A 27,055-nucleotide genomic window follows, 5' to 3' on the forward strand; every position below is an offset into this window, starting at 1 on the left:
GGCAGGGTAGAAACGACCTGCTGAGGTGATCCGCCTCATCGTTCCTCACCCCCGGGAGGTAAGAGACAGACAAGTGGAAGTCGTGCCTCGCTGCAAAGTCCCACAGGCAAATGGCCTCCTGGCAGAGGGCCGAGGAGCATGCCCCCCCCTTGCCTGTTGATATATAACATGGCTGCGGTGTTGTCCGTCAGCACCTGCACCACCTTGCCCCTCAGGAACCTGAAGAACACCTTGCATGCCAGTCTGACGACTCTGAGTTCTTTTACATTGATGTGGAGGTGTCTCTCCTCCTCTGACCAGAGCCCCTGAGTGCTCAGGTTGGCACTGATGTGGGCTCCCCATCCCACATCCGAGGCATCGGAGATCAGGGTGACCGACGGGGCCAGATCCCTGAAGGGGATGCCCCTCAACACTACCCTGGGGGTTCTCCACCAGTTCAGGGAGGCTAGGACTGATGGGGGGACCAGGACCACCCTGTTCAAGGGGTGTCTGCTCGGCACATACGCCGAGGCCAACCATGCCTGGAGCGGCCTGAGCTTGAGGCGAGCTAGCCGCACCACGTACTTGCAGGCTGCCATGTGCCCTAACAGCTGTAGGCAGTGCCTGGCTATTGTTATGGGGCACCAGTGCAGCTGGGTGATAATTGCAGCCACAGCCTCGAACCGAGGTTGCGGGAGGAAGGCTCGGGCCTGGGAAGTGTCCAGAGTGGCCCCACTGAACTCTATGCGCTGCACCGGGGTTAGTCGATTTCTGCTCATTTGTGAGTAGACCCAACTGCTGCATGTGGCACAGCTGAGGAACACACTATCCTGTACGTGGGACCTGGACCTGCCTCTGATTAACCAGTCGTCCAGGTAAGGGAAAATCTGCACCTCAGGTGGGCAGCCACTACCACCATGCACTTGGTGAATACCCCGGGGGCAGACAAGAGGCCAAAGGGCAGGGCCACAAATTGATGATGGGAATCAGCCACAAAGAAAGTGCCTGTGGCTGGGAAGGATTGATACATGGAAGTATGCACCCTTCAGGTCAAGGGCGGCATACCAATCTCCTGGATCCAAAGCAGGGATAATGGAGGCTAGGGAGACCATGTGGAACCTGAGTCTCTTGATGAATTTGTTTAGACGGCGCAGGTCTAATATGGGCCTCAGGCCCCCCTTCGCCTTGGGGATGAGGAAGTATCTGGAATAGAATCCTCTCCCTTTTTTGTTCTGGGGAACTGTTTCCACCACTCCCAGGTCGAGGAGGGTGATTACCTACTGTAAGAGGAGTTGCTCGTGAGAGGGGTCCCTGAAGAGGGACAGGGAGGAGGGTTGTTTGTGGGGCGCGATGTGAACTGTAGGGCATATCCTCGGAGAACTACTCTGAGGACCCAACGGTCTGATGTAATGTTTGCCCATTCTCTGTAGAAGGGCTTTAGCCTGTCTAAGAAAGGACGGGGGGGATCCAGCGAGATGGTAGGGTTGCCACCCTTGGGCGCACCATCAAAGTTGCCCCTTTCTATTGCCCGAACCTTTGGGGGGCCCTTGCTGGGAGGCTGGGGACGAGCTAGGAGGCTGGTTACGCTGTCCGATCCCCCTGTTTCTGTCTCTGCCCCTATTGGGCTGAAAGGCGGCGGCCTAGGTTGTTGCTGTGCCTGGGGCTGCGACTGTCACCTCGAAGCCTGGGATGTATACAGGCCCAAGGAAGGAAGCGTGGCCCATGAATCCTTAAGGCCATGCAGCTTTTCATCAGTTTTGTCCGAAAACAGGCCCAACCCATCAAAGGGGAGGTCCTGAATTGACTGCTGCACTTCCTGGGAGAGCCCTGAGGAGGGCAGCCACGAACACCGCCTCATGGTGATGGCAGAGGCCATAAACCTCTTACCTTGTCTGCAGCGTCACTGGCGGTTTGAAGCGCCGCCCCAGCCATCGTGATCCCCTCGTCGAGGACCGTGGTGAAGTCCGCTGCCTGCTCTTGGGGCAATGCCTCAGCAAACCGCCTGAGGGAGTCCCTGAGGTTAAAGTTATACCTGCCCAGCAGGGCCTGGTGGTTTGAAATTCTAACCTGCAGTGCCGCAGTTGAATAAACTTTTCTCCCAAACAAGTCCAATTTTTGTTGTCCTTGTTCTTGGGAGTGGAACCTTGATACGCCTGCCTGTCCCTCTGATTGGCCACGTCCACCACCAGGGTTCCCGGGGCCGGGTGTGTAAAGAGGAACTCAAACCCCTCAACTGGGACATAATATTTCTTTTTGGCCCCCTTGGATGTAGGAGCGACCGAGGCAGGGGTTTGCCACAGGGCCTTAGCAAGCTTAAGGACCGGGTCGTGAATTGGCAGGGCAACCCTTGATGGGCCCTCTGCCTCCAGTACGTTGAAGAGGGTATCTTCCTCTACTAGCTCCTTGACCTCAAGGTTTAAGTTAGAGGCCACCCTCTTAAGCAGCTCCTGGTGCACCCTGAAATCCCTCAGTGGTGCCCTGTGGTCCCTGGAGGCTGCTTCATCTGGGGAGGGGGAGGAGGATTATGGTCGCTTGTCCCCCTGGTGATGGGGTGCCCTTGTGGAGGGTCCTTCCCTGGCTCCAATTCCTTGTCCGAGGAATGGCCCTTACATTCTTTGTCTGGGGCGGGGGGCACCGACTGCACCCCTAAGGATGGGACGGACACTGTCCCCTGTCCCATATGAACTCCCCATGGGCCCCAATAGGGCCATTGCCAGGGACCCTGGGGCCAACCCAGGGCTGGCATGGGCACCGGCTGATGAGCCTCCTGGTGGTGTCGGCTGGACCCCTGAGCGTCCTTGCTTTTGCAGGACCTGGAGCCACTGGAGCAGTGGTGTCGAGCCCATCTCTGGCCCTTGGTGCCACTCTGTGCTGGGGACCAACCCCTCAATGACCCCGAGGAGCCAGATGAGGATCACCACTGTCTCCTTGAACGGTGCCAACGTGAGGCGGCATGCTCCGAGGAGCTCGATGAGGATGCCCGTCTTGGCACTGATGACTTCCAGTGCCGCTTGCCCCTATGGGACTGGGAGCAGTGCCGTCGGGAGCCTTGCGGTGCTGAACCCAACTCCGAAGACCAGGATCTGAGATGCGCTGGGGTTGGCAAGCCCTTCGGTGCCAGACTCCCCGCTGGTGACCGGTTCCGGTGCCGCCTGGACGAATGGCTTGGTGCCAGGGACTGGGAGCGCGAACTGTCCATGTGCCACGAGGTGGCCCTCAAGCGGCGCCACCTTGTTCGCGTTGCTTCCGGCGTCGGGGACCGACCTCGGTACCGTGGGGAGGATCTGCTCGACGAGCAGGACTCGGAGCTGAGAGGGGAGCTTCTATGCTTTACCCTCGGTGACCATCCGGCGGGAGACTTTTCCACCCCTGCTGGGGGTCTCAACTCACCTTCGGGTGGACCCAGCACGGGCTTGCCCCGGGTCACCGGTCCTCTCTCCCACGGCAGGGGGTGGGGCGGAGGCGTTGGCAAGGCCATCAACGGCACCTGCAGGGGCACTCCCCCACCCCCAGGAGTCGGGGGAGACTCCCTGCTCGGAGATGCAGGCACCAGAGCAAGCTCTACGGGCTGTGGCTGGTGCACCTCCGCACTCGACCCCACCCATACCGGTGGTGCAGGGGAGTGTGTGCGCTCCATGCGCTGCTGCCTCTTTTTCTTCAGCAGCGGAGACGCCTCTCTGCGCCGAGTTAACTCCAGTGTCGGTGGTGCGCTCTGTGGATCGAGGCAGCTTGGATGCCGGTAGGAGTGTCGCTTCCATCAAAATAGCTTTCAGCCTAATGTCCCGCTCTTTCTGAGTCCTAGGCTTGAAAGCCTTACAATTTTACACTTTTCCCTCTGGTGCTGCTCTCCCAGGCACTTGAGGCAGCGATCGTGAGGGTCACTAAGTTGAAAAGCCTTACCGCAAGCGTCGCAAGGCTTAAAGCAGGTGACCCGGGCATGGCCTGGCCACCCTAAGCCCTTGAGGGCTTCTAATTCTATTACTAAACTACTCTACTTAACAGTACTTAACACCCAACTTAACTATGCAACAACAATGAAGTTCAACAAGGGGAATGGTACTTGCGAAAAGCAAGAGAGGTTCCAGCAACCCTCCTGGGCGGAAAGCAGGAACTGAGGGGCCGTGGGATCGGAGGTGCCTCATATACCGTGACATGCATGCAGCACTCCAGGGGGCAGCAAAGCTGACCCTAGGGGGGCTGCTGAGGGGAAAAAAGGTCCGGGAACCCGTGTACGGTGGCGTGCCCTCACCTATATTGGAATGGACATGAGCAAGCACTCGAAGGAGAACAACGAGGGTCCTGTAGCACTTTAAAGACTAACAGATTTAATTTCTGTAGGCAAAATTTCTATTTCTTGCATCTGACAAAGTGGGTTGCAGCCCACAAAAGCTTATGCCTACAGAAATTTAAGTTGTTAGTCTTTAAGGTGCTACAGGACTCTCGTTGTGTTTGCTGTATACAGACTAACACGGCTACCCTTTGTGGTTCTTGGTGTACATTTATGCTTATTACAGTGTCAGTCACTGATCCAGTGAGATGTCACACAGTACAGTAACGAGTAAGTGGGTGCTTTCAGAACTGCTAGGCACTCTGCAGCATATGTTGTAATTTGTTGGATTTGTTTTCCAAATAATAGAATTTTACTCTAACCAAACCAATGCAAAGAAAAATCTGTGCAATTTAAAAGCAAATTCTTAAAAAACTTAATACATTAATGAAACAGGAGAAAGAACATTCCTGTCCATCTTACCTACGCATACAGCAACTACGGTGTTCACAGGTCAGTGTATGTGAAGCAGTGGTTGTCCTTAATGTCCCTGGGGTTGAGTGGCAGGGGTAGGGATGTGCCCCCTGCTACCACATGGCATTTTGCAGAGGGTGAAGGGAGGTTCTATAATGGAGTTCTCCATGGACTGGAAAGGGAGGTGAGCCCATAGAGGCTGAATTTATAGGTCCATAAGAGCCTCCAGCAGCTGTTTGTTGCCGGAGAAGCCCTATTATGTCCTGGTACATCTCCCTCTCCTTTTCCAGCTGGGACTCCTGGGCCTTTCTTCTCTCCACTCTTTCCTTCTCCAGGCTGTCTGCAGTGTTCGCCTTCCAGGCCTTGTGCCAATGGTCTAATGCAGCCCTGACTTGCAGGATCTCACTGAACGTGTTATCCCGAGTCCTTTTCTTTCTCTCTTCCTTATCTGGCGTGGGCATTCTGTGGGTGTGAAGAAGGAACCCCTCGAGGCCGCAACAGCAGCAGCTGCAGATAAAACATCCAGGGGTACCATGGTCAGTATAGTCACAACAGGAAGCAAAACTTAAGATTCAGAACTCCCCTCTCTTGCTCCGCATAATGTTTACACAAGACATGCTTGTTAACACTTCTACTGGGAATCCTTGTGCACTGCACCACTTCCAGCAGCAGCTATGGTGAGTGCAGGGTGCTGGGATGAGGGAAATGAGGAGGGAATTGCTCAGTTGCATGAAACTATGAGTACAGGGCTCTGGCACTGAGTACTGGTGGCACTTTCCACAGGCAGTGGTTTTAGCTGATATCTCACTCCTGAGCATAACACAGGCCCAGAAAGCACAGCTGCTGCTGGTGTCCCGAAGCCACCCTGGCCACCCCTGTGCTGCAAGCCTGTCTACTGCAATGCTGCCGGCCAAAGTTATCACTGACCTGAATGGGAAAGTGTCCTACTGCAGAGGAAGAAATGAAGCTGCCATCCCTAGAAACCTTCAGGAGAGAATTGCAGAGTGCCTCCAGGCAAGTTTCATCAAGATCTCTCAGGAGGGCTCAAGGGACATCCCTGTATTCATAAACAAACTGCTCCGCAGGGACCCCCTGGCCTAGCTTTACTGGGGAATGAAAATCACATAACAGTGCTACCTCTTTTTGTTGTACTGCTACTTTTCTAATATGAATGAATTAATGAAAAGTCAATGGTGTGCCCTGTTAAATTGCAGGTGCCATCAGTACAGCATAGGAATGGGAAACAAATTTACACACTTTCCCTGCATTGAGCTTGCCCATGCTCAACTGACAGGACTGCAGCGGAGTCTCAAACAGGTCCTGGCTCACAGCATAGCTGGACACACACCTCCCCACTCCTAGGTTGCCCGTTGCCCATCCTCCTCATCCTTGTTCATGCCAGGAGCCTGTGGCTTGGGCTTTTTGGAGGTATCCATGGTGGAGCGTGGAGTGGTGGTGGTGTCTCTGCCAAATATGGCCTGCAGCACTTTATGGAAGTGGCAGGTCTTTGGCTTGGTACCGGATCGACTGTTGGCTTCCCTGGCCTTCTGATATGCCTGATGTAGTTCTTTGCTTTCACGTGACACTGTTGCTAATCTCTTTCATGCCCCTTCTGCCTCTTCCGTGCAATCTGCTCATAGATGTCAGTGTTTCTACAGCTGGTCCTTAGCTGTGCTTTCAGAGCCTCTTCTTTCCACAGACCCAGGAGATCCAATATCTCGTCTACTCCAGGATGAAGCGTGTCTGGAGCATGTAGCCGGCATGGTCACTTGGGCACTTGCACACAGCAATGGAGAGCTGTTAAGTGTGCTTGCCACGCTGGACAATCAGGAAAAGGCATTTCAAAAATCAGCAGAGGTTTAAAGGGGAAGCAGGCCCTCTTCTCTGCATGACCCTGAGCAGTAGAGTTCAGCTCAGCGGTCAGAGTTGGGCATTATGGGATAGCTGCTGGAGGACTGTTAGCAGTGACATAGGTAATACAGTGTCTAAACTTGCGCTGCATCAACCTCAGTACGCTGACCATGGGTCAATGCTACTCAGGGAGGTAGTTATTGTGTTGCTGTAACCGGGCACTTACATCAGTGAGAGACATTTAAACGTAGGCACATGCACAACTAGGTCAACACAAAGCAGCTTCCATCAACCTAACTTTGTAGTATAGACCAGGCCTTAGAATAGGTATATTTATCACTTGGCTAATTGCTCTTCCAAAGTCAGTCCCTCCAATAGCCTCATCGTTTTTTATTATTTTCTCTGAACTCTCTCCAGTTTGTCAGTCCCTTCCTGGTAGGGAAACATCCAATTCCAGGGGCCAACTCAACACAGCATTTTGGAGGGAGGATCATCCCCTCCCTCCTGTAGGACTTGATGTCTCTGTATATATGGCCCAAATCTGCAATGGCTTGTTTGGCTTCCACGTCTCATTACAAATGCCTGTCTTGTTGGTGGCCTTCAGTCTCAGCCATCCTTTCTGCCCAGATTTCCTCCTGTCTGAGGACCTGTTTGATTAATTTTCCCCAGGCTGAGTCTCCTGGGAAAGCAGGCTCCACTGCACCTGTGATTTATTACCTACTGCCCTTTTGGGCTTAAGGGAAGGCACCTGGTCCATAAAAAGGGGAGATAACAGCTGGCGAAGTCACTGGGAGGGCTGTTAGAGAGTTGCTAAGGAGCCTTAGGAAGGAAGCTGCTGGAGGAACAGCCTGAAAATCCAGCAAACACAGGCCCAAGAAGGGGGCTTTTATGACCTCCTGGCTTCAAGGGAAAGACTGAGTAGAGCCTGGAAAGGACTGATAACTCTGAGAACTACCTCGCCGAGAGGTTGGCACCAGGTGGACCTTAGAGATGAGGCGTTCTACCCAGTGGGGACTGGGGTGGAAGAGTCCTTACTGTGGTTTGTTTTACATTAAACCAGATCCCAGGAAGAGCGTTTGTTACTGGACAGAAGTGCTTGTGGATTGCTCCTGTGAGACAGTGAAGGGAACCTGAGGCAAGGTGCCCCAGAGCCATGCTTGGCTAGTTGGTGGCACTTCAAAGCAGGCCCTGCCCATTTACGGGTCTTTCGGATTATTTGTCTGTCCTCATAGGTGTCCGGCTCCTCCCTATTTAGTGTCACCTGGGAATGTCATTAGTGTTTTTACTCTCCATTCTGGAATGTTATTAAGGCAGTAGCAGGACCAGACTGAATCCTGCTTTCTGTGGCTCCCCCTGGCACCTTTCGCTGTACCTCATTCTGTTGTCATGTATCATTCTCTTTGATTTGGGGGCTTTTAGCCAGTTATGATGCCAGGCAACGGTGCCAGATCCAAGCCAGTTTGAATTCATGTTGATTAAGATGATAGGAGAGCCCATCTCAGATGCTTTACTGCCGTCCTGTCACTGCTGGGTGCACCCTTATTCAGTTATCTCTATGAAAATAGGGTGCAGATAGGCCCCGTGCTGATGATAAACTGTAGGGGGGGGGCGTGTTTTTGAAGCTAGAATGATTAGTACAGAGCTATGTTGTTCCTGCTCCTCTAACTCCAGGTGACTGGCCCAGCTCTCTGCATTTGTCAAATATTGACACAGTTGCAAAGTGACCTTAATGAAACAGAGATCACCATGTACGATCCAGGCATCTGTCCTCTGCCATAGTTCCTGGGGAGTGAGGTACAGTTGCAGGGGTGCCTAAAATCTCCCTTTCCCTTGCTGTTCAGGCTCTTGCTCCAAACACTGATCCCAAACTGCCTGCTTTCCTCTGGTAAGGCAGGAGTGAATAAACAAGACTCCTGTGGATGGGCTAGCTGGAATACACAAACACCTCAGCCTTCCTCCAGCGCTTGGGCTTGTTGGTGTGAGGTGATAGCCTGTGGGCTCTGCTTTCCCACCCAGGCTGGCTAAACCATCCTGCTGCAGGGAAAGGAGCTCTGACTTGTCAAGGTAGAGACTGCAGAGGAGCACAAGGCTTGAGACCAAGCCCTACCGGTGTCCTCTGCTCCCCCGATGGCTGTTAATCAGCTGGGCAAGGCCCTCCTGCCCCAAGCTGGGACTTGGAAAGTACTGTGTGCTAATGTTATCACACCTCCCCCACCATCTCAAGAGGCTCGGGCTGCAGCAGTACACAGGTGCACAGCCGTTTTCCCAGCTGTCCTGTCCCAATGGTGCGTGTGCTCCTTTGCCTGCACCCTCCTCTCATCCCCAGCCCCTCTGCGTTTCTCTCTTGGGATATTTTGCTCATGCTCTCTAGGTAACGCAGGTTGTTTCCAGGCTGATCTCTGACCCATCCTATAACCTTCCTGACCCAGGGCATCTGAGCTCTTCCCTAAGGGAGTCCTAGGGTGTTTCTCCAAACACCTCAGGGTATGTGACTCGCTTCTTCTCTGAATCCCTGTTCTTGGGTGGGGGAGGGAGCCTGTGTAACTGCTCTTTGAACTAGTGGCCGAAGAGTCATTTCTCGGCTGCCCTAATGCTAATATTTGCACTCCCTCCATGGAGGTAAACACTAGTTAGAAGATGTATCTAATGCACAGACAGGCAGCATGAAAAATACTCGGTGCGTGCAGAGGGATGTAACAAGGAGCTTCGTACTGAGCCACTGTCCCCCAGGGTCTGGCAGCTCCGTGTTCTGTGCTCTGAACCTGTTCCATGTTACTTTTACAGACCCTGCTCTCAGGACGCTCACATTGGCGAAGGTCATACTGCCATTCTCTAAGGTGCTCTATGCAGCATTAGATCTTTCTTGGGTTCATTGGTTGTTTTGATTTCACAGCTCCCAGGTTAATCCTGCCTCCCTGTTCTCAGCAGTCTCTTCCCTTGTATCTCCAAGGCTAATCTGTACACCTGACTAGCTTCTTGCTTGACAGAACCGTTTCATTTCCTTTCTTTTTTGGGCCCCCTGTAGTACATGCCCACTTTCCCACTAGTGTAGGATAAAAGGGGCCTCCAGCGCTGCCCCCTTTGCCCCCAAGCGGGTGTAATCTGGAGAAAAGTGTGCATCAGGAACTGCTTTATTAAACTAACAGCTGCCACCCCTTGTGCTCCTTGGCAGTGGGGGGAGAGGAGAAGAGCTGGTTCCCTGGCAGATCACCTGCTATGGTGCTCAGAGAGCATGGGGCTGAACTCACTAGAGTCATGAAAGGAGAAAAGATGGTTGACTCCTGAATGGTAGGCTTGTGGCTAAGCAATGGGGTGGTGCTAGGAGAAAGTTCACTTCCTTAAAGCACTGACTGTGTTCCATTTCTATAGGGACCAGTCCCTGCTCTGAGCAGATTCAAACGCAGGCGGGATGCAACGCCCAACAAGCTCAGAGGAGAGGGCAAGCATGGGGTAGGTTGTCTGTGTCCTGACATCACTCTTTGTGACCATAGTGAGTTTGTAGGAGGAGAGTGGGGGGGGAAGTGGCACACACAAGGACTGGGAAGTTGCTTCATGTGTAAAGGGCCATATGGAGGAGAGTGAGTGTAGGCCCAGGAAATGAAGGGGGTGATGATGTCGGCATCCTTGGTGAAGCAAGGGGCTAATGGGAGATCCTAGGAAACAAGATCCAGCATGTAGATGATGGTGGGCTTGTGTAGGGCCTTGGAGGCAGGGAAGAGAAGTTTAACCTTGATGTCAGGGTAATGGGGAGCTAGTGGAGGGAATCCAAGAGGGGAAAGATGTGTTTGGGACTAGTGAGTAAGGAAGATAATCCTCGCAGTTGCATTTTAAGATGGCATGGAAGTGTGGGGGGGCGGTGAGTACTGGGGAGGCCAGAGAGGAGGCAGCTGCAGCAATCAAAGATGACCAGGGCGTTGACACGTGTGATGGACAGAGCAGAGAGGAAGGAACAGGGAGACTTAGAGACTTAGATGTGAGGGGAGGACTCAAAGATGAGTCTAGGGCTACATCTACATGCTGAGCTAGGCAGGTGATTCCCAGATCACATACACCTGTGGCTTAGCCGGGCTGAGTAGAAATCTGTCTGAACCCTGTGGGCAAGTACTCAGCATGGCTGAGAGCTGCTGCTGCTGCTACCATGGCTACCCTGCTATTCATACACTCATTAGCTCTCATTGAGCTAACTTGAGTAGGTGTATGTGAGTGGGAATCACACCCCTAGCTCGTAGGGTAGACATGGCCTAAGTGACAGGGAGGTGGTGGGGCCAACAGAATTGGAACAAGGTGGGAGCAAAGATGGCTTGGGAGAAAAATAAGGAGCTGTTTCAGCTGAGTTGAGTTGTTTTCAGTTGAGCTGGCAGCAACCTCACCAAGGTGGGCTGGGCTCTCCTGGCTCTGCTGTCGGGTCACTGGGTGGCCTGGGAGCATCCTTTCCTCTCTCTCTGCTTCCATTTCCCCATCTGTGACAGGATGCTGACCCTGGCCTCCTGGCAGTTGCGAGGCTGCAGTCACTTGTCTTTGAAGTGTTTGACCTGCCCAGTGTGGTGGTGGTGATGACAAGCGCTGTATCAGAGCAAGGTAGTGTTATGGTTTATTATTTTATTGTGCTGCTCAGACCAGTAAAATGGTTGAAAGTGAAAATGCATGAAGGGGAGGGAGAGAAGCCAAGCAGAGGAGGGACAGCAGGAGCCTCAGCCCTGCTGTCCCTGAAACACTGTGACCTGCTGGGTCCTATTTCTTCATGCTGGTTCAACATTAACCCGGGCGGGGCTGGGACTTCTCTTGTCCTGCTCCCTCTTCATTTCCCCTGCAGCTGGGGAATACACCATGAGGCACAGCAGAGTCAGAGTGCTGGTCAGCTTGCTCCTTCTCTGCCTCCTGCACCTCGCACTGAGCCATGACAGGGGTAAGGGCTCATTGGTATCAAGGGAAAGGCAGGGGTGATGGGAAGTCTGAGGAAAATAAACAGGACTGTTCATGCCCAAGCTGCAGCTGGAAGGGAAAGCCTCTGTGAGGGGCTGAAGGTCCCTGAAGTGTCCGGGGGGTTGTTTTAGCTAGACAGTAGGAGTTAGCATGCTAAGGAGTGGGGTGAGAGAGCATAGGGCTTCCCTATTGCTATGTAGGGAAAAGCAGCAGTCCCTGGGTTCTGGGAGAAGGGCTGGATGGGGTAGGGTGGGCACTACAGCTCAGAGGATTGTGTGGAGTAATTCCAACTGTATATTTCAAAGCTCCCCTGTCTTGGAGCATGAATGAATCTGGGGTAGGGGGCATTTTAATCAGTCCTGTACCTTATACAGGCCACACGTGGAGTTTCCTGGTCCAGGGACACTTTTTCCTGGTGAACTGCTTTATCTATGGGGAGCTGCTGTTCTCCACTTTGCCTTCACCCCTCTGGCTGTCAGAGCAGCACATATCGTACAAGCTAGGCATTATCTCACTCCCAGGCATAAGCAACATGCGGTGTCCCTGTGCCTGGTTGCTCCTCTTCATTCCCCATTAGGGCTTATGCTCCCTCCTTCCTGTCTCCCCCTGATGTGGGGGCAAGGTCCCGTCACACAGGACCTCCTGTCTGTCTTCTGTGCCCCACTGCTATGCAGAGGAATGGGAGAAGGCTGAAGCTAGGTTTCTCTTGCAGAAGCTAGGTTGGAAGTCAGGGTCTCTGAACATGCAGATGGAAGTGATTTCCTAGCCTAACCCACTGAGCTGGGCTTGTAAAAAGGCACACACCAGAATGAGAACAACAGCTGCCAATATGTGGCACTACAAAGACAGTGAGAGCTGATGCTCCAAGCAGACAGGTTTTGGCCCAGTAGTGAACTAGCAGAGCAGCTTTGCCAAAGGAAATGTACAGGGAAGGGGCGGAGGCCCCATCCATTGGGGCATCTAGGACTAGTCACAGCCTTAGCTAATGGACTGCAGGGAGATTAACTCAGCTGTAGACTGGATCAGTCCTGCTGGGCCTCTTCCATCCCGTGTGTTTCACTAGAGGTCAGGCAGTAGGAGAGGCTCACTAGCTGTGTGTGTTCACTGATTCAGACCCGTGACCGGGCATATAGAACCTGCAAAGGGAATGGGGCTCTCCCAGCTCTGCGTCAAGTGACTGGTCGGTGTTCTGGTTTGGTAGTTTTCCTTGGGCGGCAGCAGGCGCTTTCCCTGTTCAAGCGCCCGCGACGTGCCAACAAGGGATTCCTTGAAGAGCTGCTCAAAGGCAACCTGGAACGGGAGTGTCTTGAGGAAAAATGTAGCTATGAGGAGGCCTATGAAGCCCTTGAGTCTACCATTCGCACGGTATGTACAGCCACTCCCAGGAAATGTTCCCTCATAGACGACCATGATGAGAGACCAGATAGTCAAGGATCATAGCTTTCAAGGGTTCATCCAGGGGCTGCCAAGGTGAGGCCCAGAGGTTTGCTCCATAAGGAGAGTCCAGACCTCCTCCCAGGAATGACTCTGGTTCTATGGCATGTTTCCTACATGGGGCAGGAACTCCCCCCCGATCCTGGAAAGTCAGAGAGAGGTTCTGGTGGCAGCACCCTCGCAGTCCTGGGAGCCATCCTCTCTGACGAGCCCTCACTTTTGCAGAGGGAAAGGGCAAACTATAGGGAGGTGACTGACAAGCCCCATCTATGTCTCTGGGGGGATGCAATTTGGTGGATGTTGGGGGTAAGAGGTTAATTTGCCTATGGGGGAAAATGGGAATGTTTAGTTGTAACTTTAATAAAAAACACACAAACATCCCAATGTGTGTAAATCAGTGTGTGTTGGGGGTGGGGTGTAAGACATCTGGGAAAGGTTTGTACAAGGAAATAAATCTTAGTTGACACAGGGAAGAGGAAAATATTCTAAAAATAAAAAATTTCTTGAAAACTGGTAAGAATGCACAGGAACTAGGCCTAGGTTAAAGTGCAATCTGTGCAGAGCCACAGGACTTGGTGTTAGCAGGTCTGACTGCAAGCTGGGGACCTCAAATAAAAAAATGGCAGAGATTTAAAAAAATCTAAATAACTAAGCAAGTAAGGATTAATATAGAAGCAAGACTTCAAAACAGCCATAGTCCCCATCCTGAAAACATGGCACATGCTTACTTCTCAGCTCCCGCTCGTCCCAATGGAGTGCATGCATGTTGTGAGAATCTGGGCCTACTTCCCATTTTTACATCAGTTAAACCAGTGGTTCTCAACTAGGGGGGTACGTGTAGCCCTGGGGGCACACAGAGGTCTTCCAAAGGGTACTTCATAGACATTTGCCTACTTTTACAACAGGCTACATAAAAAGCACTAGCGAAGTCAGTACAAACTAAAATTTCATACAGACAATGACTTGTTTATTGTACACACTGAAATTTAAGTATGATACTTATATTCCAAATTGATTTATTTTATAATTAATGGTAAAAATGAGAAAGTAAGCAATATTTCAGTAACTGTGCTGTGACACGTCTGTATTTTTATGTCTGATTTTGTAAGCAAGTAGTTTTTAAGTGAGGTGAAACTTGGGGTACTCAAGACAAATCAGACTCCTGAAATGGGTACAGTAGTTTGGAAAGGTTGAGAACCACTGAGTTAAACTAAGCTTGGTCAACTCTCTTTCATTTGCTTTTAAATTGTGAATAAGGGGCATTTAGCAGAAGAAAACAGGCCTAAAAATGTCTAGTTATGCCATAGCTGGGGATGGTTTATATATATTTGAAATAAGTGAAACTACAGGCTTGCCTACAAGGTGCACTAGCCCACACAAGAAGGGAGTAAATTCTAGTGAGAACTAGCATGTTGCACACTAACTGGCCCATGTGGATCCTGATGGTGCGCACTGACATTCCCTAGTGCACCTTTGAAACAGGACTACATTAACGCACACTAAAGAACTTGTAGTACATACCAGCAGGGTCCACACAAGCCAGTTAGTGTGCAACACACTAGTGTGCACTAGAATTTATACCCTTCTACTGAGGACTGTGGTTCCAATCTACACACTACATGTCATCCCAACTCTTTTATGACGTAGCCCTTGTCCCCAAGCTTTGTCTGTTTTTTGTCTTTCCAATTTAGATCTTTACACCAGGGATTATCCCTTCCTATCTGTCTAGACACCCAGCACATTTGGGATACTACTGTGTTATAAATCATAGAACTGATGCCCACCACTGGTGCCTGACATTGCAGAGATGGAAACAGAGAGGAGTTTGTAAACTCCTGTAAATGCGTAGCTGAGGGGCCCCAAGCCCAAAATGGAGAAGGAAGGCAGCTGACCATAGGAAGGGCCATTACTGCCAGCGTTCCCCACCTGAATTGCTTTGTCTCCAGTCCCCTGGGGACAGGGACTCCCAAATGTGTGTAGTTCTCAAGGCAGCATTCTGCTTCAAGAGGATCTGACCGCTGCAAACTGTAGTGATGCTGAGATAGGTTAACCAGAAATGCAATGGGCTGCTTTCAAACTGCCTCTATTTGGGCAGGGCTGTGATAAGAGAGAGAGCTCCAGTCTTTGACAGGAAAGAATATGACTCAAGGTCACTTTCTCTCTGTTGTGCTCCAGAATCTTTGATCTCAGCAGGGCCAGAGTTTGCTCCCTGTTTGCCAAGAAGGGACATTCTCTCACTGAGATCGTGACTGCCTTTGGTTTGAATTGCAGAAGTTAAGGCAGGGCTGGGGCTCCATTACTCAGCTCCTAAGTGTTTGCATTTGTTTTGCAGAATGAATTCTGGAGGAACTACACTGGTAAGTTGGTTCGAGTCCTGCAAATGCTTGGATGTCCCAAGGGTGTACAGTTGCACTCAAGAGAGCTGGCTCCCTAGCTCTGTTAGCAGGGCTCACTCCCCAGGGCTCTGTCCCCTCAGATGTTATGCTGACTTGAGCTACACTGCCCATTGAAGTCCCTTTGACTTGACAGGTTTCTTGCTCTTGTTTGTTAGCATGTGAATCCCAGAGGACACCCAGAACAGCTCTGGATGAGTGTCTGAAAGGTAAGAGGGGCATGGAGACCTTGTGAGCCTCTGGTGATGGTGAGTTCCCAGAAACCTGCATCTGGCAGAATTTGGAAGGAAATTCTAAAGAAGTTGGGAGCCCACCAGATGGGCAATATCAGGGGGAAGAACAGCACTTACAGGGTGAGTCAGGGCTCCCTAGACTTCCCCCTGCCATATTGATCCCCCACAAACACTTTTCATTACATCCTGAAAACCCTGGAATCCTCCTTGGAATAGCACAGGATAGATATACTTGACCCTAGAATACAATGCAGCCCAGCTGCCCTCAGTCAGCCCCTCTCCACTATTTCCAGCTGCCCCCAGCTCCAGGCATTGAGATACAGGTGTGAAGTCCATAAGGATGAGCTTGGAGTAAAGTTTGTTTAATGTGTGTTAAGTGTGTCTATGCATATATGTGAGAACCCAAGTCAGGGATTTGTAGGCTGGTACCTATGGACTCCATGAAACTAATGCCTCTGATTTCCCCATGGGTCTGACTTGTCCTCTGTTTGCACTTTGGCAGGAAACTGTGTTGCAGGCCAGGGAAAGAATTATCAGGGGACAGTTTCTGTCACCAAGTCGGGGATTGAATGTCAGTTCTGGTCAAGCAAATTCCCTCACAGGCCTGAGTAAGTCTGAATCCCTCTTCCCTGCACTAAATCCCAGCACTGGTTGGAGGAGCCAGGTTGTGGGGGAGGCCACAACCCTGACTGGAAGGGTCTCTCGACTGCTATGTACCTCACCACTCCTTTCTCGTAGGTTTAGCAATACCACCCATCCGAATGCCAATCTCATCAAGAATTACTGCAGGAACCCAGATGACCACCCAAGTGGACCCTGGTGCTACACCCGAGACCCAACAGTGAGAAGGGAGGAGTGTGCTCTTCCAGTGTGTGGTGAGTCTCTACATGGCCCTGAGATTACCACCCTCCCTGGGAAGGAAGAATTTGCTCTAACATTGACACAAAGGACCTCAAGCAAGGGGAGGGTCTGTGGAGAGAAGATGCGGGAGGGAGGGGTCTTGTGGGAATGGGTGGAGGTGCTATGTCTTGGAAGGCAAAGGCACACTGATGAGCTGGAGGGGGCTCACCATTGTGCTGTCCATTCACCTAGCTTGGTAGATCCCTCTGAAGTCCTTAATCTTTACTGTTCTTCAGTACTTCTAAATAATGTCCTGCCCTCTACAGTCTTGGGACAGCCGCATCAATACTGCCAACCCCAGGCATTCGTAAATCATGAGTCAGACTCCTCCAAAATCAAGGAGTTGTTTTTAAAAAAAAAAAAAAAAAAAATCAATCACTTTTTTTTGGCCTGCTTTCTGTTTTTATGTAATCTTAATGGCAAAACCACCCATCCCCCGTTTGTGTGTGATCATCTCTGGTTCAAAATTCAGCCCCCGAAATAAGTTATTTTGAATACAGAAAGAGGCCAAAATAGATCTTTGGGTTATTTTTTGAAACTCCTGCCCCCCTCCAGGGTGGAGGTGTGACACTTAGTGGTGTCAATGGTCTCAAATTGATTAAAGTGATTTTGGCACCCTGCTGCAGGAACTCTCACCCCCACACCTGCCCACCCTCTGTTCCTGCAACTCCAGGGATTCCTCGCTGCCTCTGTCTTCCCAGGCCAGGTGTTGTGTGGAGGGGGAGGAGCAGAGGAAGCCTGTTGTTCCCAGGAGGGGAGCAGGGAGCAGAGCTGCTGGGCTTCTCCTGCGCCCCTCCTGTGAGACTGGCTGGCGTGGGCTCCCGAGGGGACAGCTCTGCCTGCTTCCTGCGGCTGCTCTGACAGGTTGCACTTCCCCAGGAGGTGGGACAATGGGGCAGGCAGCCAGTCAGAGAGGGATTTACCTCAGGCAACGCTGAAAGCCGTGCCAAGTCAGCTGATTCGGGCCCCTTTGCAAGCCAGGCACTTGTTGTCATTTCAGCGCCGCGGATCGCTCTTTTGGGGGGCCTGTTCGCAGCAGGTTTGCTGCAGCCCCACGTCCGGGTCCTTTCGCCGAGTTTTGGGCCTGGTCGCTTCTGGAATTTCGGCTTTTGGCACCACGTGGCTGGAACGGGAAATGCATAATCCACCATCTTCCTTGTGGATAAAAAAATTGGGTGGGGTTGGTCATGTTTTCACCGGACGTGCTTCGCTCTCCCTTGGGGCAGGGCGGGGCAACTTCCAGCCTGGGCCAAAGCCGCAAACACTCTCCAGCCTTGGCAGCGCTGGTCCGGCCCCTCCCTAGCTTGGCAGGCTCGGCAGCTGCCCCCCTCCTCTCCTACAGACTGCTATACCCCCCCCCCAGACATCCCCTCAGCTTCTCCCAGGCCAGGCTGCAGCCCCCTGCACCTCATTAGCCCAGCCTCGCTCTCCAGCTCCCTCGAGTGGCAGCCATCTTCCTTGAGAGCAGCCTGGCCTCAGTCTCATTGAACATGGTAGCCATCTCGCTAGGAGCAGCCTCACGTCCACAGGCCACTGCTCCCCTTTGCCAGGGGGAGACTTGCTCACTTGTCCCTATGCCATGCTCAGCTCCTTAGCCAGTTTCTGACCCATGGCAGAGGCTTTTACCAGCTGACTCTCCCATAGCCATTATCTTGCTTGCACACTCAGCGAGCACATTAGAGAGGCGCCCTTTCCCTGCACAGATGGTGCACAGGGTGCCCATGCAGGGCAAGAATCCGCTACACCGGGGAGGGGCAGCCTCTCGGAAGCTAGGCTTGACCCTGCTGCTGCTCACTTAGGTAGCTACCGTATCATGGAGGTGCTTGCTCTCATCACAGGAGCTGCCACAGGGGCTCCTGTCCTACACAAGGAGAAAGAAAGGAGGGTGAGGCCAAGCTACTGCTGCACAGTGCCTCTCCTGGTGGCTGCCTGCCTGCCCAGGAAAACTGGAGCCCTGCCCCCCACAACTTGCCGCCAGGTGAGACCTGTGGGCAGAAGAGTCTAAAACTAATGGATGTTGGGGCTGTGAAGAATAGTTTGTGCCTCATTGACTGAGGCAGAAACATTTTGAGGGGGACTCTGGTTTGGAAGCTGGCAGCACATCACTGCAAAGGGCTTTCCACCCTCCTCGCCGCCGATGTGACCAAAGGAGTAGAGGGCAGTGGTAGCTCTAGCTCAGAATTGTAGGTGGGTTCTTGGGTAACCCTCCATAAACTTGTTAACGAAGGTGCCCCTGAGTCTGCTGCCTGAATGTAGGACTGCAGAGAGGTGCTTGTTTCTGCTGTGGAGTCCCCAGTGTGTGTACGTGTTTCAGTCTGGGGCACCTATGTAACTGCCCTGAAGGGAGCCTGCCACTGAAAATACAAAAACAATGCATTTCCATTAACAGCTGGGAATGGCATAGAGAAATGGGATGAAGGGCTGCTTCATTTTATTTTGACTGAAGCAGCACTCCCAGGTGCCTCAATGGTGAGGGAGGGACTTCTGGGGTCTGGGGGAAGGGTATCCCATGTGATGCAGTGTGGGGTCTCCCAGGCATGGTGGAGTGATGGGACATAGTGAAGTGCTCTGGGGCCTGATGTAGCCAGACACCAGAACTTCCCACTGCAGGGTCATGAGTCTGATAATCGCTGTCTTGTGCCTTCTCTTTCAGGTCAGGAGAAGACCACAGTTCCATTTAGTCCACGGGCCCCTCCAGCAGACGTTACACAGCAGCCATGTGAAATGGACCAGGGGCTGTATTACAGTGGGACTCTCTCTGTCACCGTCTCTGGGGCCAAGTGTTTGCCATGGGCCTCTGACAAGGCAAAGGAGCTAAGCCGTGGAACTACTTTTATCAAAGAAGTGAAGCTGGTGAAGAATTATTGCCGGAATCCTGATGGGGATGACGAAGGTGTCTGGTGTTATGTGGATCATCCAAATATCACCTTTGAGTACTGTGACCTGCACTATTGTGGTGAGGCACGTTGATGGTTATGGATCTGCAATGGGGATCTTGGGCCTGCAGAGTGGGAGCAATTCACAATACCCAGGAGGATACAGTACTGTTGTGAAGGGACCCTGTGGTGAGGATTGGGTGGGTCACAAGGGCTCACAGTAGGCTATAGGTATGGGATTCATGTGCTTACATGAAGTCATGCATGTGAGGGTTACACAGTATATGTGCACACATGTAGGGTTCTGCCTGAGTTTAGAAGGGTCCCTTTACTCACTGACAACCCCATTCCCCCCACCCCGCTCAAATATGTCCCCCGTCTTCCAGCCAACTGGATGCTCCTTATTAGTTCACCTGTTGGCCAGAGGTTGGGAAGGAGAATTAACAAATGGGTCTCGCTTTAAAAAGCGATACTTCCACCAGCCCCAATCTAAGTGGGAAGAGACAGTGCCTCTTATGAAGTCCTACATGAAATGCTGGAACCTTGCCTCTCAACATCTCTCTCCCTCTCTCAGAGAAGTCTCTGGAGGAGGTGGACGAGGTAATAGCAGGACGGACCATTACTGAACAGCACCAAACCTTCTTTGATGTTAAGACTTTTGGTTCAGGTGAAACAGGTGAGCAAAGGACCCAGGAGGTACAAACATAGCACCAAAGATGCTGCAGAGGCTGCAGCTACTTCCCACAATGTTCCTCAAAACAACAAGCCTGTTAAATGCCAACTACTGAAAGCAGAGGTGAATGTTAAAGCTACTTTAGGTTCTGTCTAAAAAGATCATCGAAGGTTAGGCCTCCAGTTGGGAGGAAGCTCACAGCCCTTACAGTCCCAGCTTTCCCCAGCAGGAAGTGCCATAGGGGATATCCCTGCTACTTCAGCCCTTGTTCAGAGCAAGAAGTGCTATAGGAGAAGGTGCAAGAGTGCTGGCTTTGGGGGATCTTCCAGTCCCAGCCTCTCCCAGCAAAGAGCACAATAGAGAATGAGGCAGGAACAATGGCTGAGCACTCAGCTACCAACTACTCCTAGTCAAGCATGTCTGTAGATCAGGTCCCCTGCATTGCAAATCAGAGTTGAACTGCTTGGTTTTTCAGATTGTGGCATCCGTCCCCTGTTTGAGAAGAAAAAGATTTCTGATAAGAGTGAGCAGGAGCTGCTGGACTCCTATGTTGGGGGCCGGGTTGTAAAGGGGGAAGATGCAGAAGTTGGCAGTGCTCCTTGGTAAGTACCATTGCTGCAGTTTCTTTACACTATTTTCTTTGGAACCACACAGCCTTCCCTTTTAGACCAGGGGAAATCAGAAGTCTGTCACCTGGCATAGGGCATGCAGCCAGCACCACCTCTGCTCATAGCCCTTTCTGAGGGCTGACTTGACCGCGCTTTTACCGGAGGGAGACTCCGTCTCTCCTTTTGGAGTCAAGTGCATGGCAGCCATGGAAAGGGAAGCACTCTGAAGAGTTTTTGTTTCATCCTCATCCTACTTGTTCCAGTCCTGCAGGTACATGTGTCTGTTGGTGGCCAGGGCAGGGATTAGAAGGCTAGCTAGATGCAAAAAGCGGTAGGTGAAAAGTACCCTTCAGATATGACTGCAAGAATACTCATCCACAGTTCCAGGGCCCAGAGTCCTCAGGACTAGACCTGACTCATGCCAGGGAGATGCTGTTGTGGTCTCCTGGGGCAGTGCAGGCAGGTCTCCCTGCTCATGCCAAACTGCTCTCCCTGCAAGGCACGTAGGAACATGCAGCCAGCTGAGCCAGTGCTATGGGTAAATCCCTCTCCTCCTTCTCTTCCTTCCCAGGCAGGTGATGCTTTTCAGGAGGAGTCCGCAGGAGCTACTGTGTGGTGCCAGCCTTATCAGTGACCGCTGGATCCTGACTGCTGCCCACTGCCTCTTTTACCCACCCTGGGACAAGAACTTCACTGCAGATGACATCTTGGTGCGGATTGGGAAGCACCAGAGAACAAAGTAAGAACTTGAATGGGAGTCTCCCACAAGTTTAGTGAGAGAATGAGGGTGGGGTCTGGAAAGGATGTCATCTGGCGGTATGGGTACCCCCCTGGCGACCCAGACCGCTATATGCTTCTGGTTACAGTGGGTTCCCATGCCACTCACCGCTGATCCTAGACCCTAGAGTGAAGGGGAAGGCAGTTTGCACCCCTCTCAGGACCACTCTTCCTTGTCATTAGAGGGATGGTGCTGCAAGCCATCCAGACAGCCAGCAGCTCCCAGAGCTGCTGCTGCATAGTCACTTCTCTCCTTCCCTTGGACTGGTTTCAGATATGAGCGGAACACAGAGAAAATAGCCCAGCTGGATAAAATAATCATCCATCCCAAGTACAACTGGAAAGAGAACCTGGACCGTGACATTGCACTGATGCTCCTGAAGAAACCTGTAGGCTTGAGCGACCACATCCACCCTGTCTGCCTCCCAACCAGGGAACTGGTGCAGAGGTGAGGAGGCTGGAGGGAGAAAGCAGCACCAGAACCCCCTGGAGAAGGGCTGCAATTGTCTCCTTTGGGTCTACATGAAGAATCAGGAAAGCCCTAGCAAAAAGCAGGATGCATCTACTATGCTGGTTTGCAATAGGGGAGCCAGTTGGTGAGGTGCCCCCAGAGTCTGGGCAGTGCTATGGGTGGCATATATTGCCATGTGCTTTAACCTTGCTTCTTCCTGCAGTCTGATGTTAACAGGATTCAAAGGGCGAGTATCTGGATGGGGAAATTTGTATGAGACCTGGAGCTCTGGCGCAGGCTCCCTGCCCTCGATTCTGCAACAGGTGAACCTCCCCATAGTCAGCCAGGATACCTGCAGGGCATCCACTAACATCAAACTCACCGACAACATGTTCTGCGCAGGTAAGTGCTGCTGCACATGGGAGCAGTGATGGATGGGGTAGGGGGCAAAACTGCTCTCTTGGTACCATGTGCCATAACATGAGAACAGGGACTCACTCAGTCTAGTTATTGCCCAATAAACTTAGAGTAGTGCTAAAGTGTGTGTCTAGGGCACGAATGAGCCTCTGGAATTCCCAACCTAGGTAGGGAATGAAGAATTTAGGGCTGTGAATAAAGTTTGTAATTCTGTGCAAAGACACTGACAAAGTACAATCCCAGTTCCTGCTGTTGGGTATCACCTGACCCTGTAAATGTACAGAATTAGCAGAGTTCAGTATGGGGGGATTCTGACGCATTGGTGGTTGACCACTACTCTGACCAGCATATTGAGTGTTATGGAGTGTCTGCCAGAGCCAGCTTACAATACAGTACTGTTTTACATGGTGCTTCATCCAGCTGCATTCCTGAAAGCAGTTAAATAGCACCAGCTGAGAGCAGAGACTGCACCATATAGGGACAAGGAAACAGAGTTTCAGGTAATGAAAATAGAGGGAGACTGTTCCAGAGCTGCAGCAGAGAGCTCTCACCACAGCAGTGGTGATACTATAGGAAGAAATCAAGTGAGAATAGCAAAGACAGTCCTTAGGGGATCGAGTAAAGCAAGTCTAGGTATGATCTTAAATAAGGCAACGGGCTCCTGTACTAAATACTCTGTGACTGTGGATTCTGCTCAGAGAACTAGGGCTTGGCGGAGAGACCTGCAATATCCAAGGCCAAAGCTGTAGGGGATAGGGTGGGGAATCCCAAAGGGGAGTCTGGGGAGGTGTACTAACCCAGGGGAGAGGAGATGGAATTAAGGCAGCACTCGCATTAGAGAATGTTGCTGAGATGATCAAGGGAAACAGAAGGTGGGGATGGCTGTGAGGAAGCACCTTTGTTTTTGAGCTTTTTCAATGGGAAGAAACTAATCAAGCAAGCCTGTTCCCTTCTTATGACACACAGCACAGGTGAGTAAGGGGCTGTTTGGAAGGGACATGCAGTTAGCATCAGTGTAAGTCTGGGAAATGGTACTAACATTAAAGGTATTGAGAGGAGATAGAGGTAAAAAGGTAGAGAAAAGAATAGCCCCTCTCTATCTGAAACTTTACCTCTTCTCCTGCAGGGTACAGTCCTGAAGACTCCAAGAGAGGGGATGCCTGTGAGGGAGACAGTGGCGGCCCTTTCGTCATGAAGGTATGTGCAACAAGCACCAGAACAGTGCCTTTGCTCATGGGAGACTTTAGCAGGGGATCTCAGTTGAACTACTAAAGCCTTGGGAAGGGCACATCTTCCAAATAGCTACAGATGCAATTATCCAAACAGCAGCTCCCTTTGTGAGTCTGAACTTTGAACCCTTGAAGAGAAATGCTGAAAGAATCCAGCCACATTCTACATTGAGACCACCTGTAAAGAATTTTAGTAAGGGATGGCTGGCTACCCCCCTGATGTAAGTACATATGCAAGCTGGGAGATGATTCTGAGTGCTCCTATGCAGTGGGTCTACAGCTATTACTATTTACCCTCTTCCTAGCCCAGCTGGAGATCTAGACCCCATCTCACTGCAGTTGTTGCTCTTGTGGCCAGCACTCGTTGTGTAGAGTACTAATTTACTTTTCTGTCTGTCTCTGTAAGAGCCCAAAAGATAACCGCTGGTATCAGGTGGGGATCGTCTCCTGGGGAGAAGGTTGTGATCGTGATGGTAAATACGGATTTTATACACACGTATTCCGTTTGAAGAAATGGATGCTAAAAACCATCAACAAATATGGGCAATAAAGGAAGCACCTGCCACTTCTCGACTCTTACATCTGCTTTGATTTTTAGCCATATGAACCCTAAAGAACCTGAAGTAAAATGGCAAGAGGCATAAAACATTCTCTGGAAACATTGCCAATAAAATGGTTGTAACAAGGATTGTACCTGCTTTGTATGGTGGCAGTGCTTAGAGAACAGGACTGGGTTTCATCTAACTCCAATCTGTGTAATTAGTAGCCCAAGCAGGATAGCATCTGACCATTAGTGTTTTAAACACACTATCTCCCAGCAGAGATAAGGAAGTCACATCACTTCCAAAACAGGGATGATGCTTAAGAGATTTGATCGTGTGCTCCTTCTCTGTTGAAAAGAATCAGCTTCTAGAAACTGGACTGAGCCTATAGTGAAGGTAAAACACTAAACTACTGTAAGAGGTTATTAAAATGCTACTCCAGAAAAACTCACCCTCAGCAAGAGGAAAGCAATGGCCCACCTACAGCATATTGTCCCGGAAAGGAAAGGATATCTTATGAGTGGAAGATACCCAGTCTAATGTTTTTTAGGTCTTTGAGTGAGGGCTCAAGCTCAGGCTCTTGGATAGAGAAAGCAGCTGCTTCAGAACCAATCTTTGCACCCCAGCACATACTGCCCCTAAATGCCTTGTTCTCTATCTCATTGTCATAGTGGTGGCAGGGCCTGGGGGAAGACTACGACAGTCAGTGTAAACAGCTCATTGTGCTGCAAGGGAAAGACTATTTTTTTTAAAAGAATGGGGTAGTAGGTCAATAAAAAGGTAATTAGTTTTTCTGAACTGCTGGGATTAATTATTAAAAGCATCAGACCAATGGCTCTGTAGGCTCAGCTCCCTGTCCCCTACTTGGCAATTTAAAAGCCATTCCTACAGCAGCATAGATGTCCCATGTGCACTGGTGTAACAAGGGAAAAAACTCTAAAATGGTCAAGTTCCACAAAAAAATTTAAAGGGGGATCTGCTGCTTTTGTTAATGGTGTGCGATTTGAAGTGTCCTGACCTTCCATTATTAGTCAGTTTTAATGTACTTTGTGGGGAAAATGAGGAGGAAAGACTAGTTTAATGTCTGGTACAGTCACTTTAAAGTGCTAACTTGTTACATGTTTTGAAATGTTTTTAACAGCCTAAATTTGACCTATCAATGCCTGAGGCCAACCATGCACCATTAGACTAGAATAAGCTATTCCGCAGAAACAGCCTAGGGGAAAAACCTTAAGTATCACTTAAGAAACCACTTTTTCCTAATTGCTTCTGAACTTAACTTCCAAACTAACTTGTTTACAGGCATTCCTTTTACTCCACTCACTACTGCACCATCTCTTGATACGATTAGCGATTATAAACACAAAGGATGCAGCATTTTGCAACAGATTGAAAGTAGCTGAGTGAGACTCAGTTTTGCTGTTACATTTCTGAGACTTTGTGCAAAAAGCAAACCAGAACCCAGAAAGTAACTGGCAATTTATCATTGCAACACCCAGCACTAAATGAGTAGTGATAGCAGTGGCTCCACTGCCAACGAACTATCCAGCTTTGCTCTGTAGATGCACAGCCCCAGCTGCAGTTTTATTGCAGTCAGAGGTCTATTCCATTCAAAAGGTTATGAGACCTACTTATGCCTTGAATTGTTTTCAGAAGACCTGGACAGAAAGTTGGAACAGACTAGGATTAGGAAATGATGGACAGCAGCTGGCCAGTGTAATGTAAGATGGGGATTCCCTCTAGATCAGTCACTCTCCCCACTCCATAGACTCAACAGCCACCAAGTATCAAGTTATTGCCTCACAAGAACTCCAGTTCCATTTCTGTAGAAAGAAACAGTCCGTTGCAGAACCTGCAGCACACAATGCATGTACAGAAGGTACTGATTTAATCTATATTCTTCACAGATGCCTTAAAATTCAGCCAAGATTAGTTCAATGCCAGGAGCTGCTTGCTGACTTAAGAGAATAGAGCAGGGGTGGTCAAACTTGCTGACCTTCCAAGCCACATACCACAATCTTCAGAAGTTCAAGAGCTGGGCCACAGACTGCTGGGCTTTGGGGCTTCTGCCCCACAGGGCATGCCTGCTGGGGCTTCAGCCCCCCTCTTGCTGAAGCTGAGCCCCAGCAGGAACCTCCTGTGGGGCAGAAGCCCCACGCTCCCCCTGCCACCTCCCAGTCTATTAGGCAGAGAATGGGGCAGGGGGTGCCTAGGGAGCTCCACAAGCTGCACTTTAACTATAAAAAAGCTGAATGTGGCTCACGTGCTGCTGCTTGACTATCCCTGGAGTAGTCCATGAAGCAGCAACTTTTCAGAGAGCAGAGATCAACCTAGGGCAAGAATATGCTACAGAAACCCTCTATGAGTAACACAGAATACAGCTCAAACAGATGTGCAAGTGTATTCCATAGTAACTGTGATGAATGGTGAAGACAACTATCACATTAAATAGCAAGCAGGCAATGGCAGTAGAGGTCAAAATTTCATGTGTAAAGGATTTTTTTTTTTTTTTTTTAAATAGTAACCATAGGAAATGTCCTTTTACTGATCACACTCAATGGCAAAAATTTTCAAAAACTGCTATAACCACAGAACTTGTAGAGACATTAGTGAGTGTGCTGGCTTGCTAAAATCATAGTTATCCTGAACACATACTTATAATTACAATAGTGGCTCTGTATGCTGGGATCCACTTGTATGTGAACAACTACATAAGGCAAACCACATGAGCTTGGACTCCTGGCTGAGAGTATTTTGAACAGGGGATACCGCTTACCTGTTATGTAGGAACATTTCTATCGCTCAGTAACGTCTCTTGAAGGGGACCATGATGTCACTGCACTTATAGTAGGGACTATGCTTGCTCTTCTGTAGTGACTTCACAAGGCCTATAACTTAAAGTTGCTAGACATTTGAGAGTCTAAATAATTCCTTTCTGCTTCCTGGATGTTCTTAGGAAGAAGTTGACAGGCAGCCATATCAACAGCAACAACGCGGCTGGTAGAAATAAAAGGCTGAAAGGTCTAGG

At 50.5% G+C, this 27,055-nt stretch overlaps 1 protein-coding gene and 1 long non-coding RNA gene across 2 annotated transcripts; both read left to right on the plus strand.

The window, feature by feature from the left end:
- The first annotated feature begins 7,389 nt into the window (after positions 1-7,389).
- LOC137159416 (uncharacterized) lies at positions 7,390-11,149 on the plus strand. The gene is made up of 4 exons (XR_010921625.1): positions 7,390-7,548; positions 9,356-9,408; positions 9,941-10,021; positions 11,041-11,149. It is a non-coding gene; the product is annotated as an uncharacterized lncRNA (long non-coding RNA).
- A 177-nt stretch (positions 11,150-11,326) lies between these two features.
- Positions 11,327-25,109, plus strand: F2 (coagulation factor II, thrombin). The gene is made up of 14 exons (XM_067557674.1): positions 11,327-11,477; positions 12,696-12,859; positions 15,261-15,285; positions 15,480-15,530; positions 16,057-16,162; positions 16,293-16,429; positions 19,108-19,410; positions 19,905-20,006; positions 20,479-20,605; positions 21,183-21,350; positions 21,663-21,836; positions 22,063-22,241; positions 23,383-23,453; positions 23,892-25,109. The coding sequence occupies exons 1-14, from the start codon at positions 11,399-11,401 to the stop codon at positions 24,033-24,035; spliced, it is 1,830 nt and encodes a 609-aa protein (XP_067413775.1). The 5' UTR covers positions 11,327-11,398; the 3' UTR covers positions 24,036-25,109.
- Positions 25,110-27,055: the final 1,946 nt, after the last annotated feature.

This window comes from Emydura macquarii, unplaced genomic scaffold, assembly GCF_026122565.2.
Source record: "Emydura macquarii macquarii isolate MOO-44397 ecotype Brisbane River unplaced genomic scaffold, CSIRO-AGI_Emac_v2 contig_1876, whole genome shotgun sequence".
In the NCBI taxonomy this organism is placed as follows: Eukaryota; Metazoa; Chordata; order Testudines; family Chelidae; genus Emydura; species Emydura macquarii.

Excerpts from the sequence above, each read along its gene's own strand:
- F2 (XM_067557674.1), top strand. The coding sequence starts at position 11,399 with ATGAGGCACAGCAGAGTCAGAGTGCTGGTCAGCTTGCTCCTTCTCTGC. Across the intron at positions 20,007-20,478 it reads TTTTGGTTCAGGTGAAACAG|ATTGTGGCATCCGTCCCCTG; the intron begins GTGAGCAAAGGA and ends TTGGTTTTTCAG. Across the intron at positions 21,351-21,662 it reads GGGAAGCACCAGAGAACAAA|ATATGAGCGGAACACAGAGA; the intron begins GTAAGAACTTGA and ends GACTGGTTTCAG.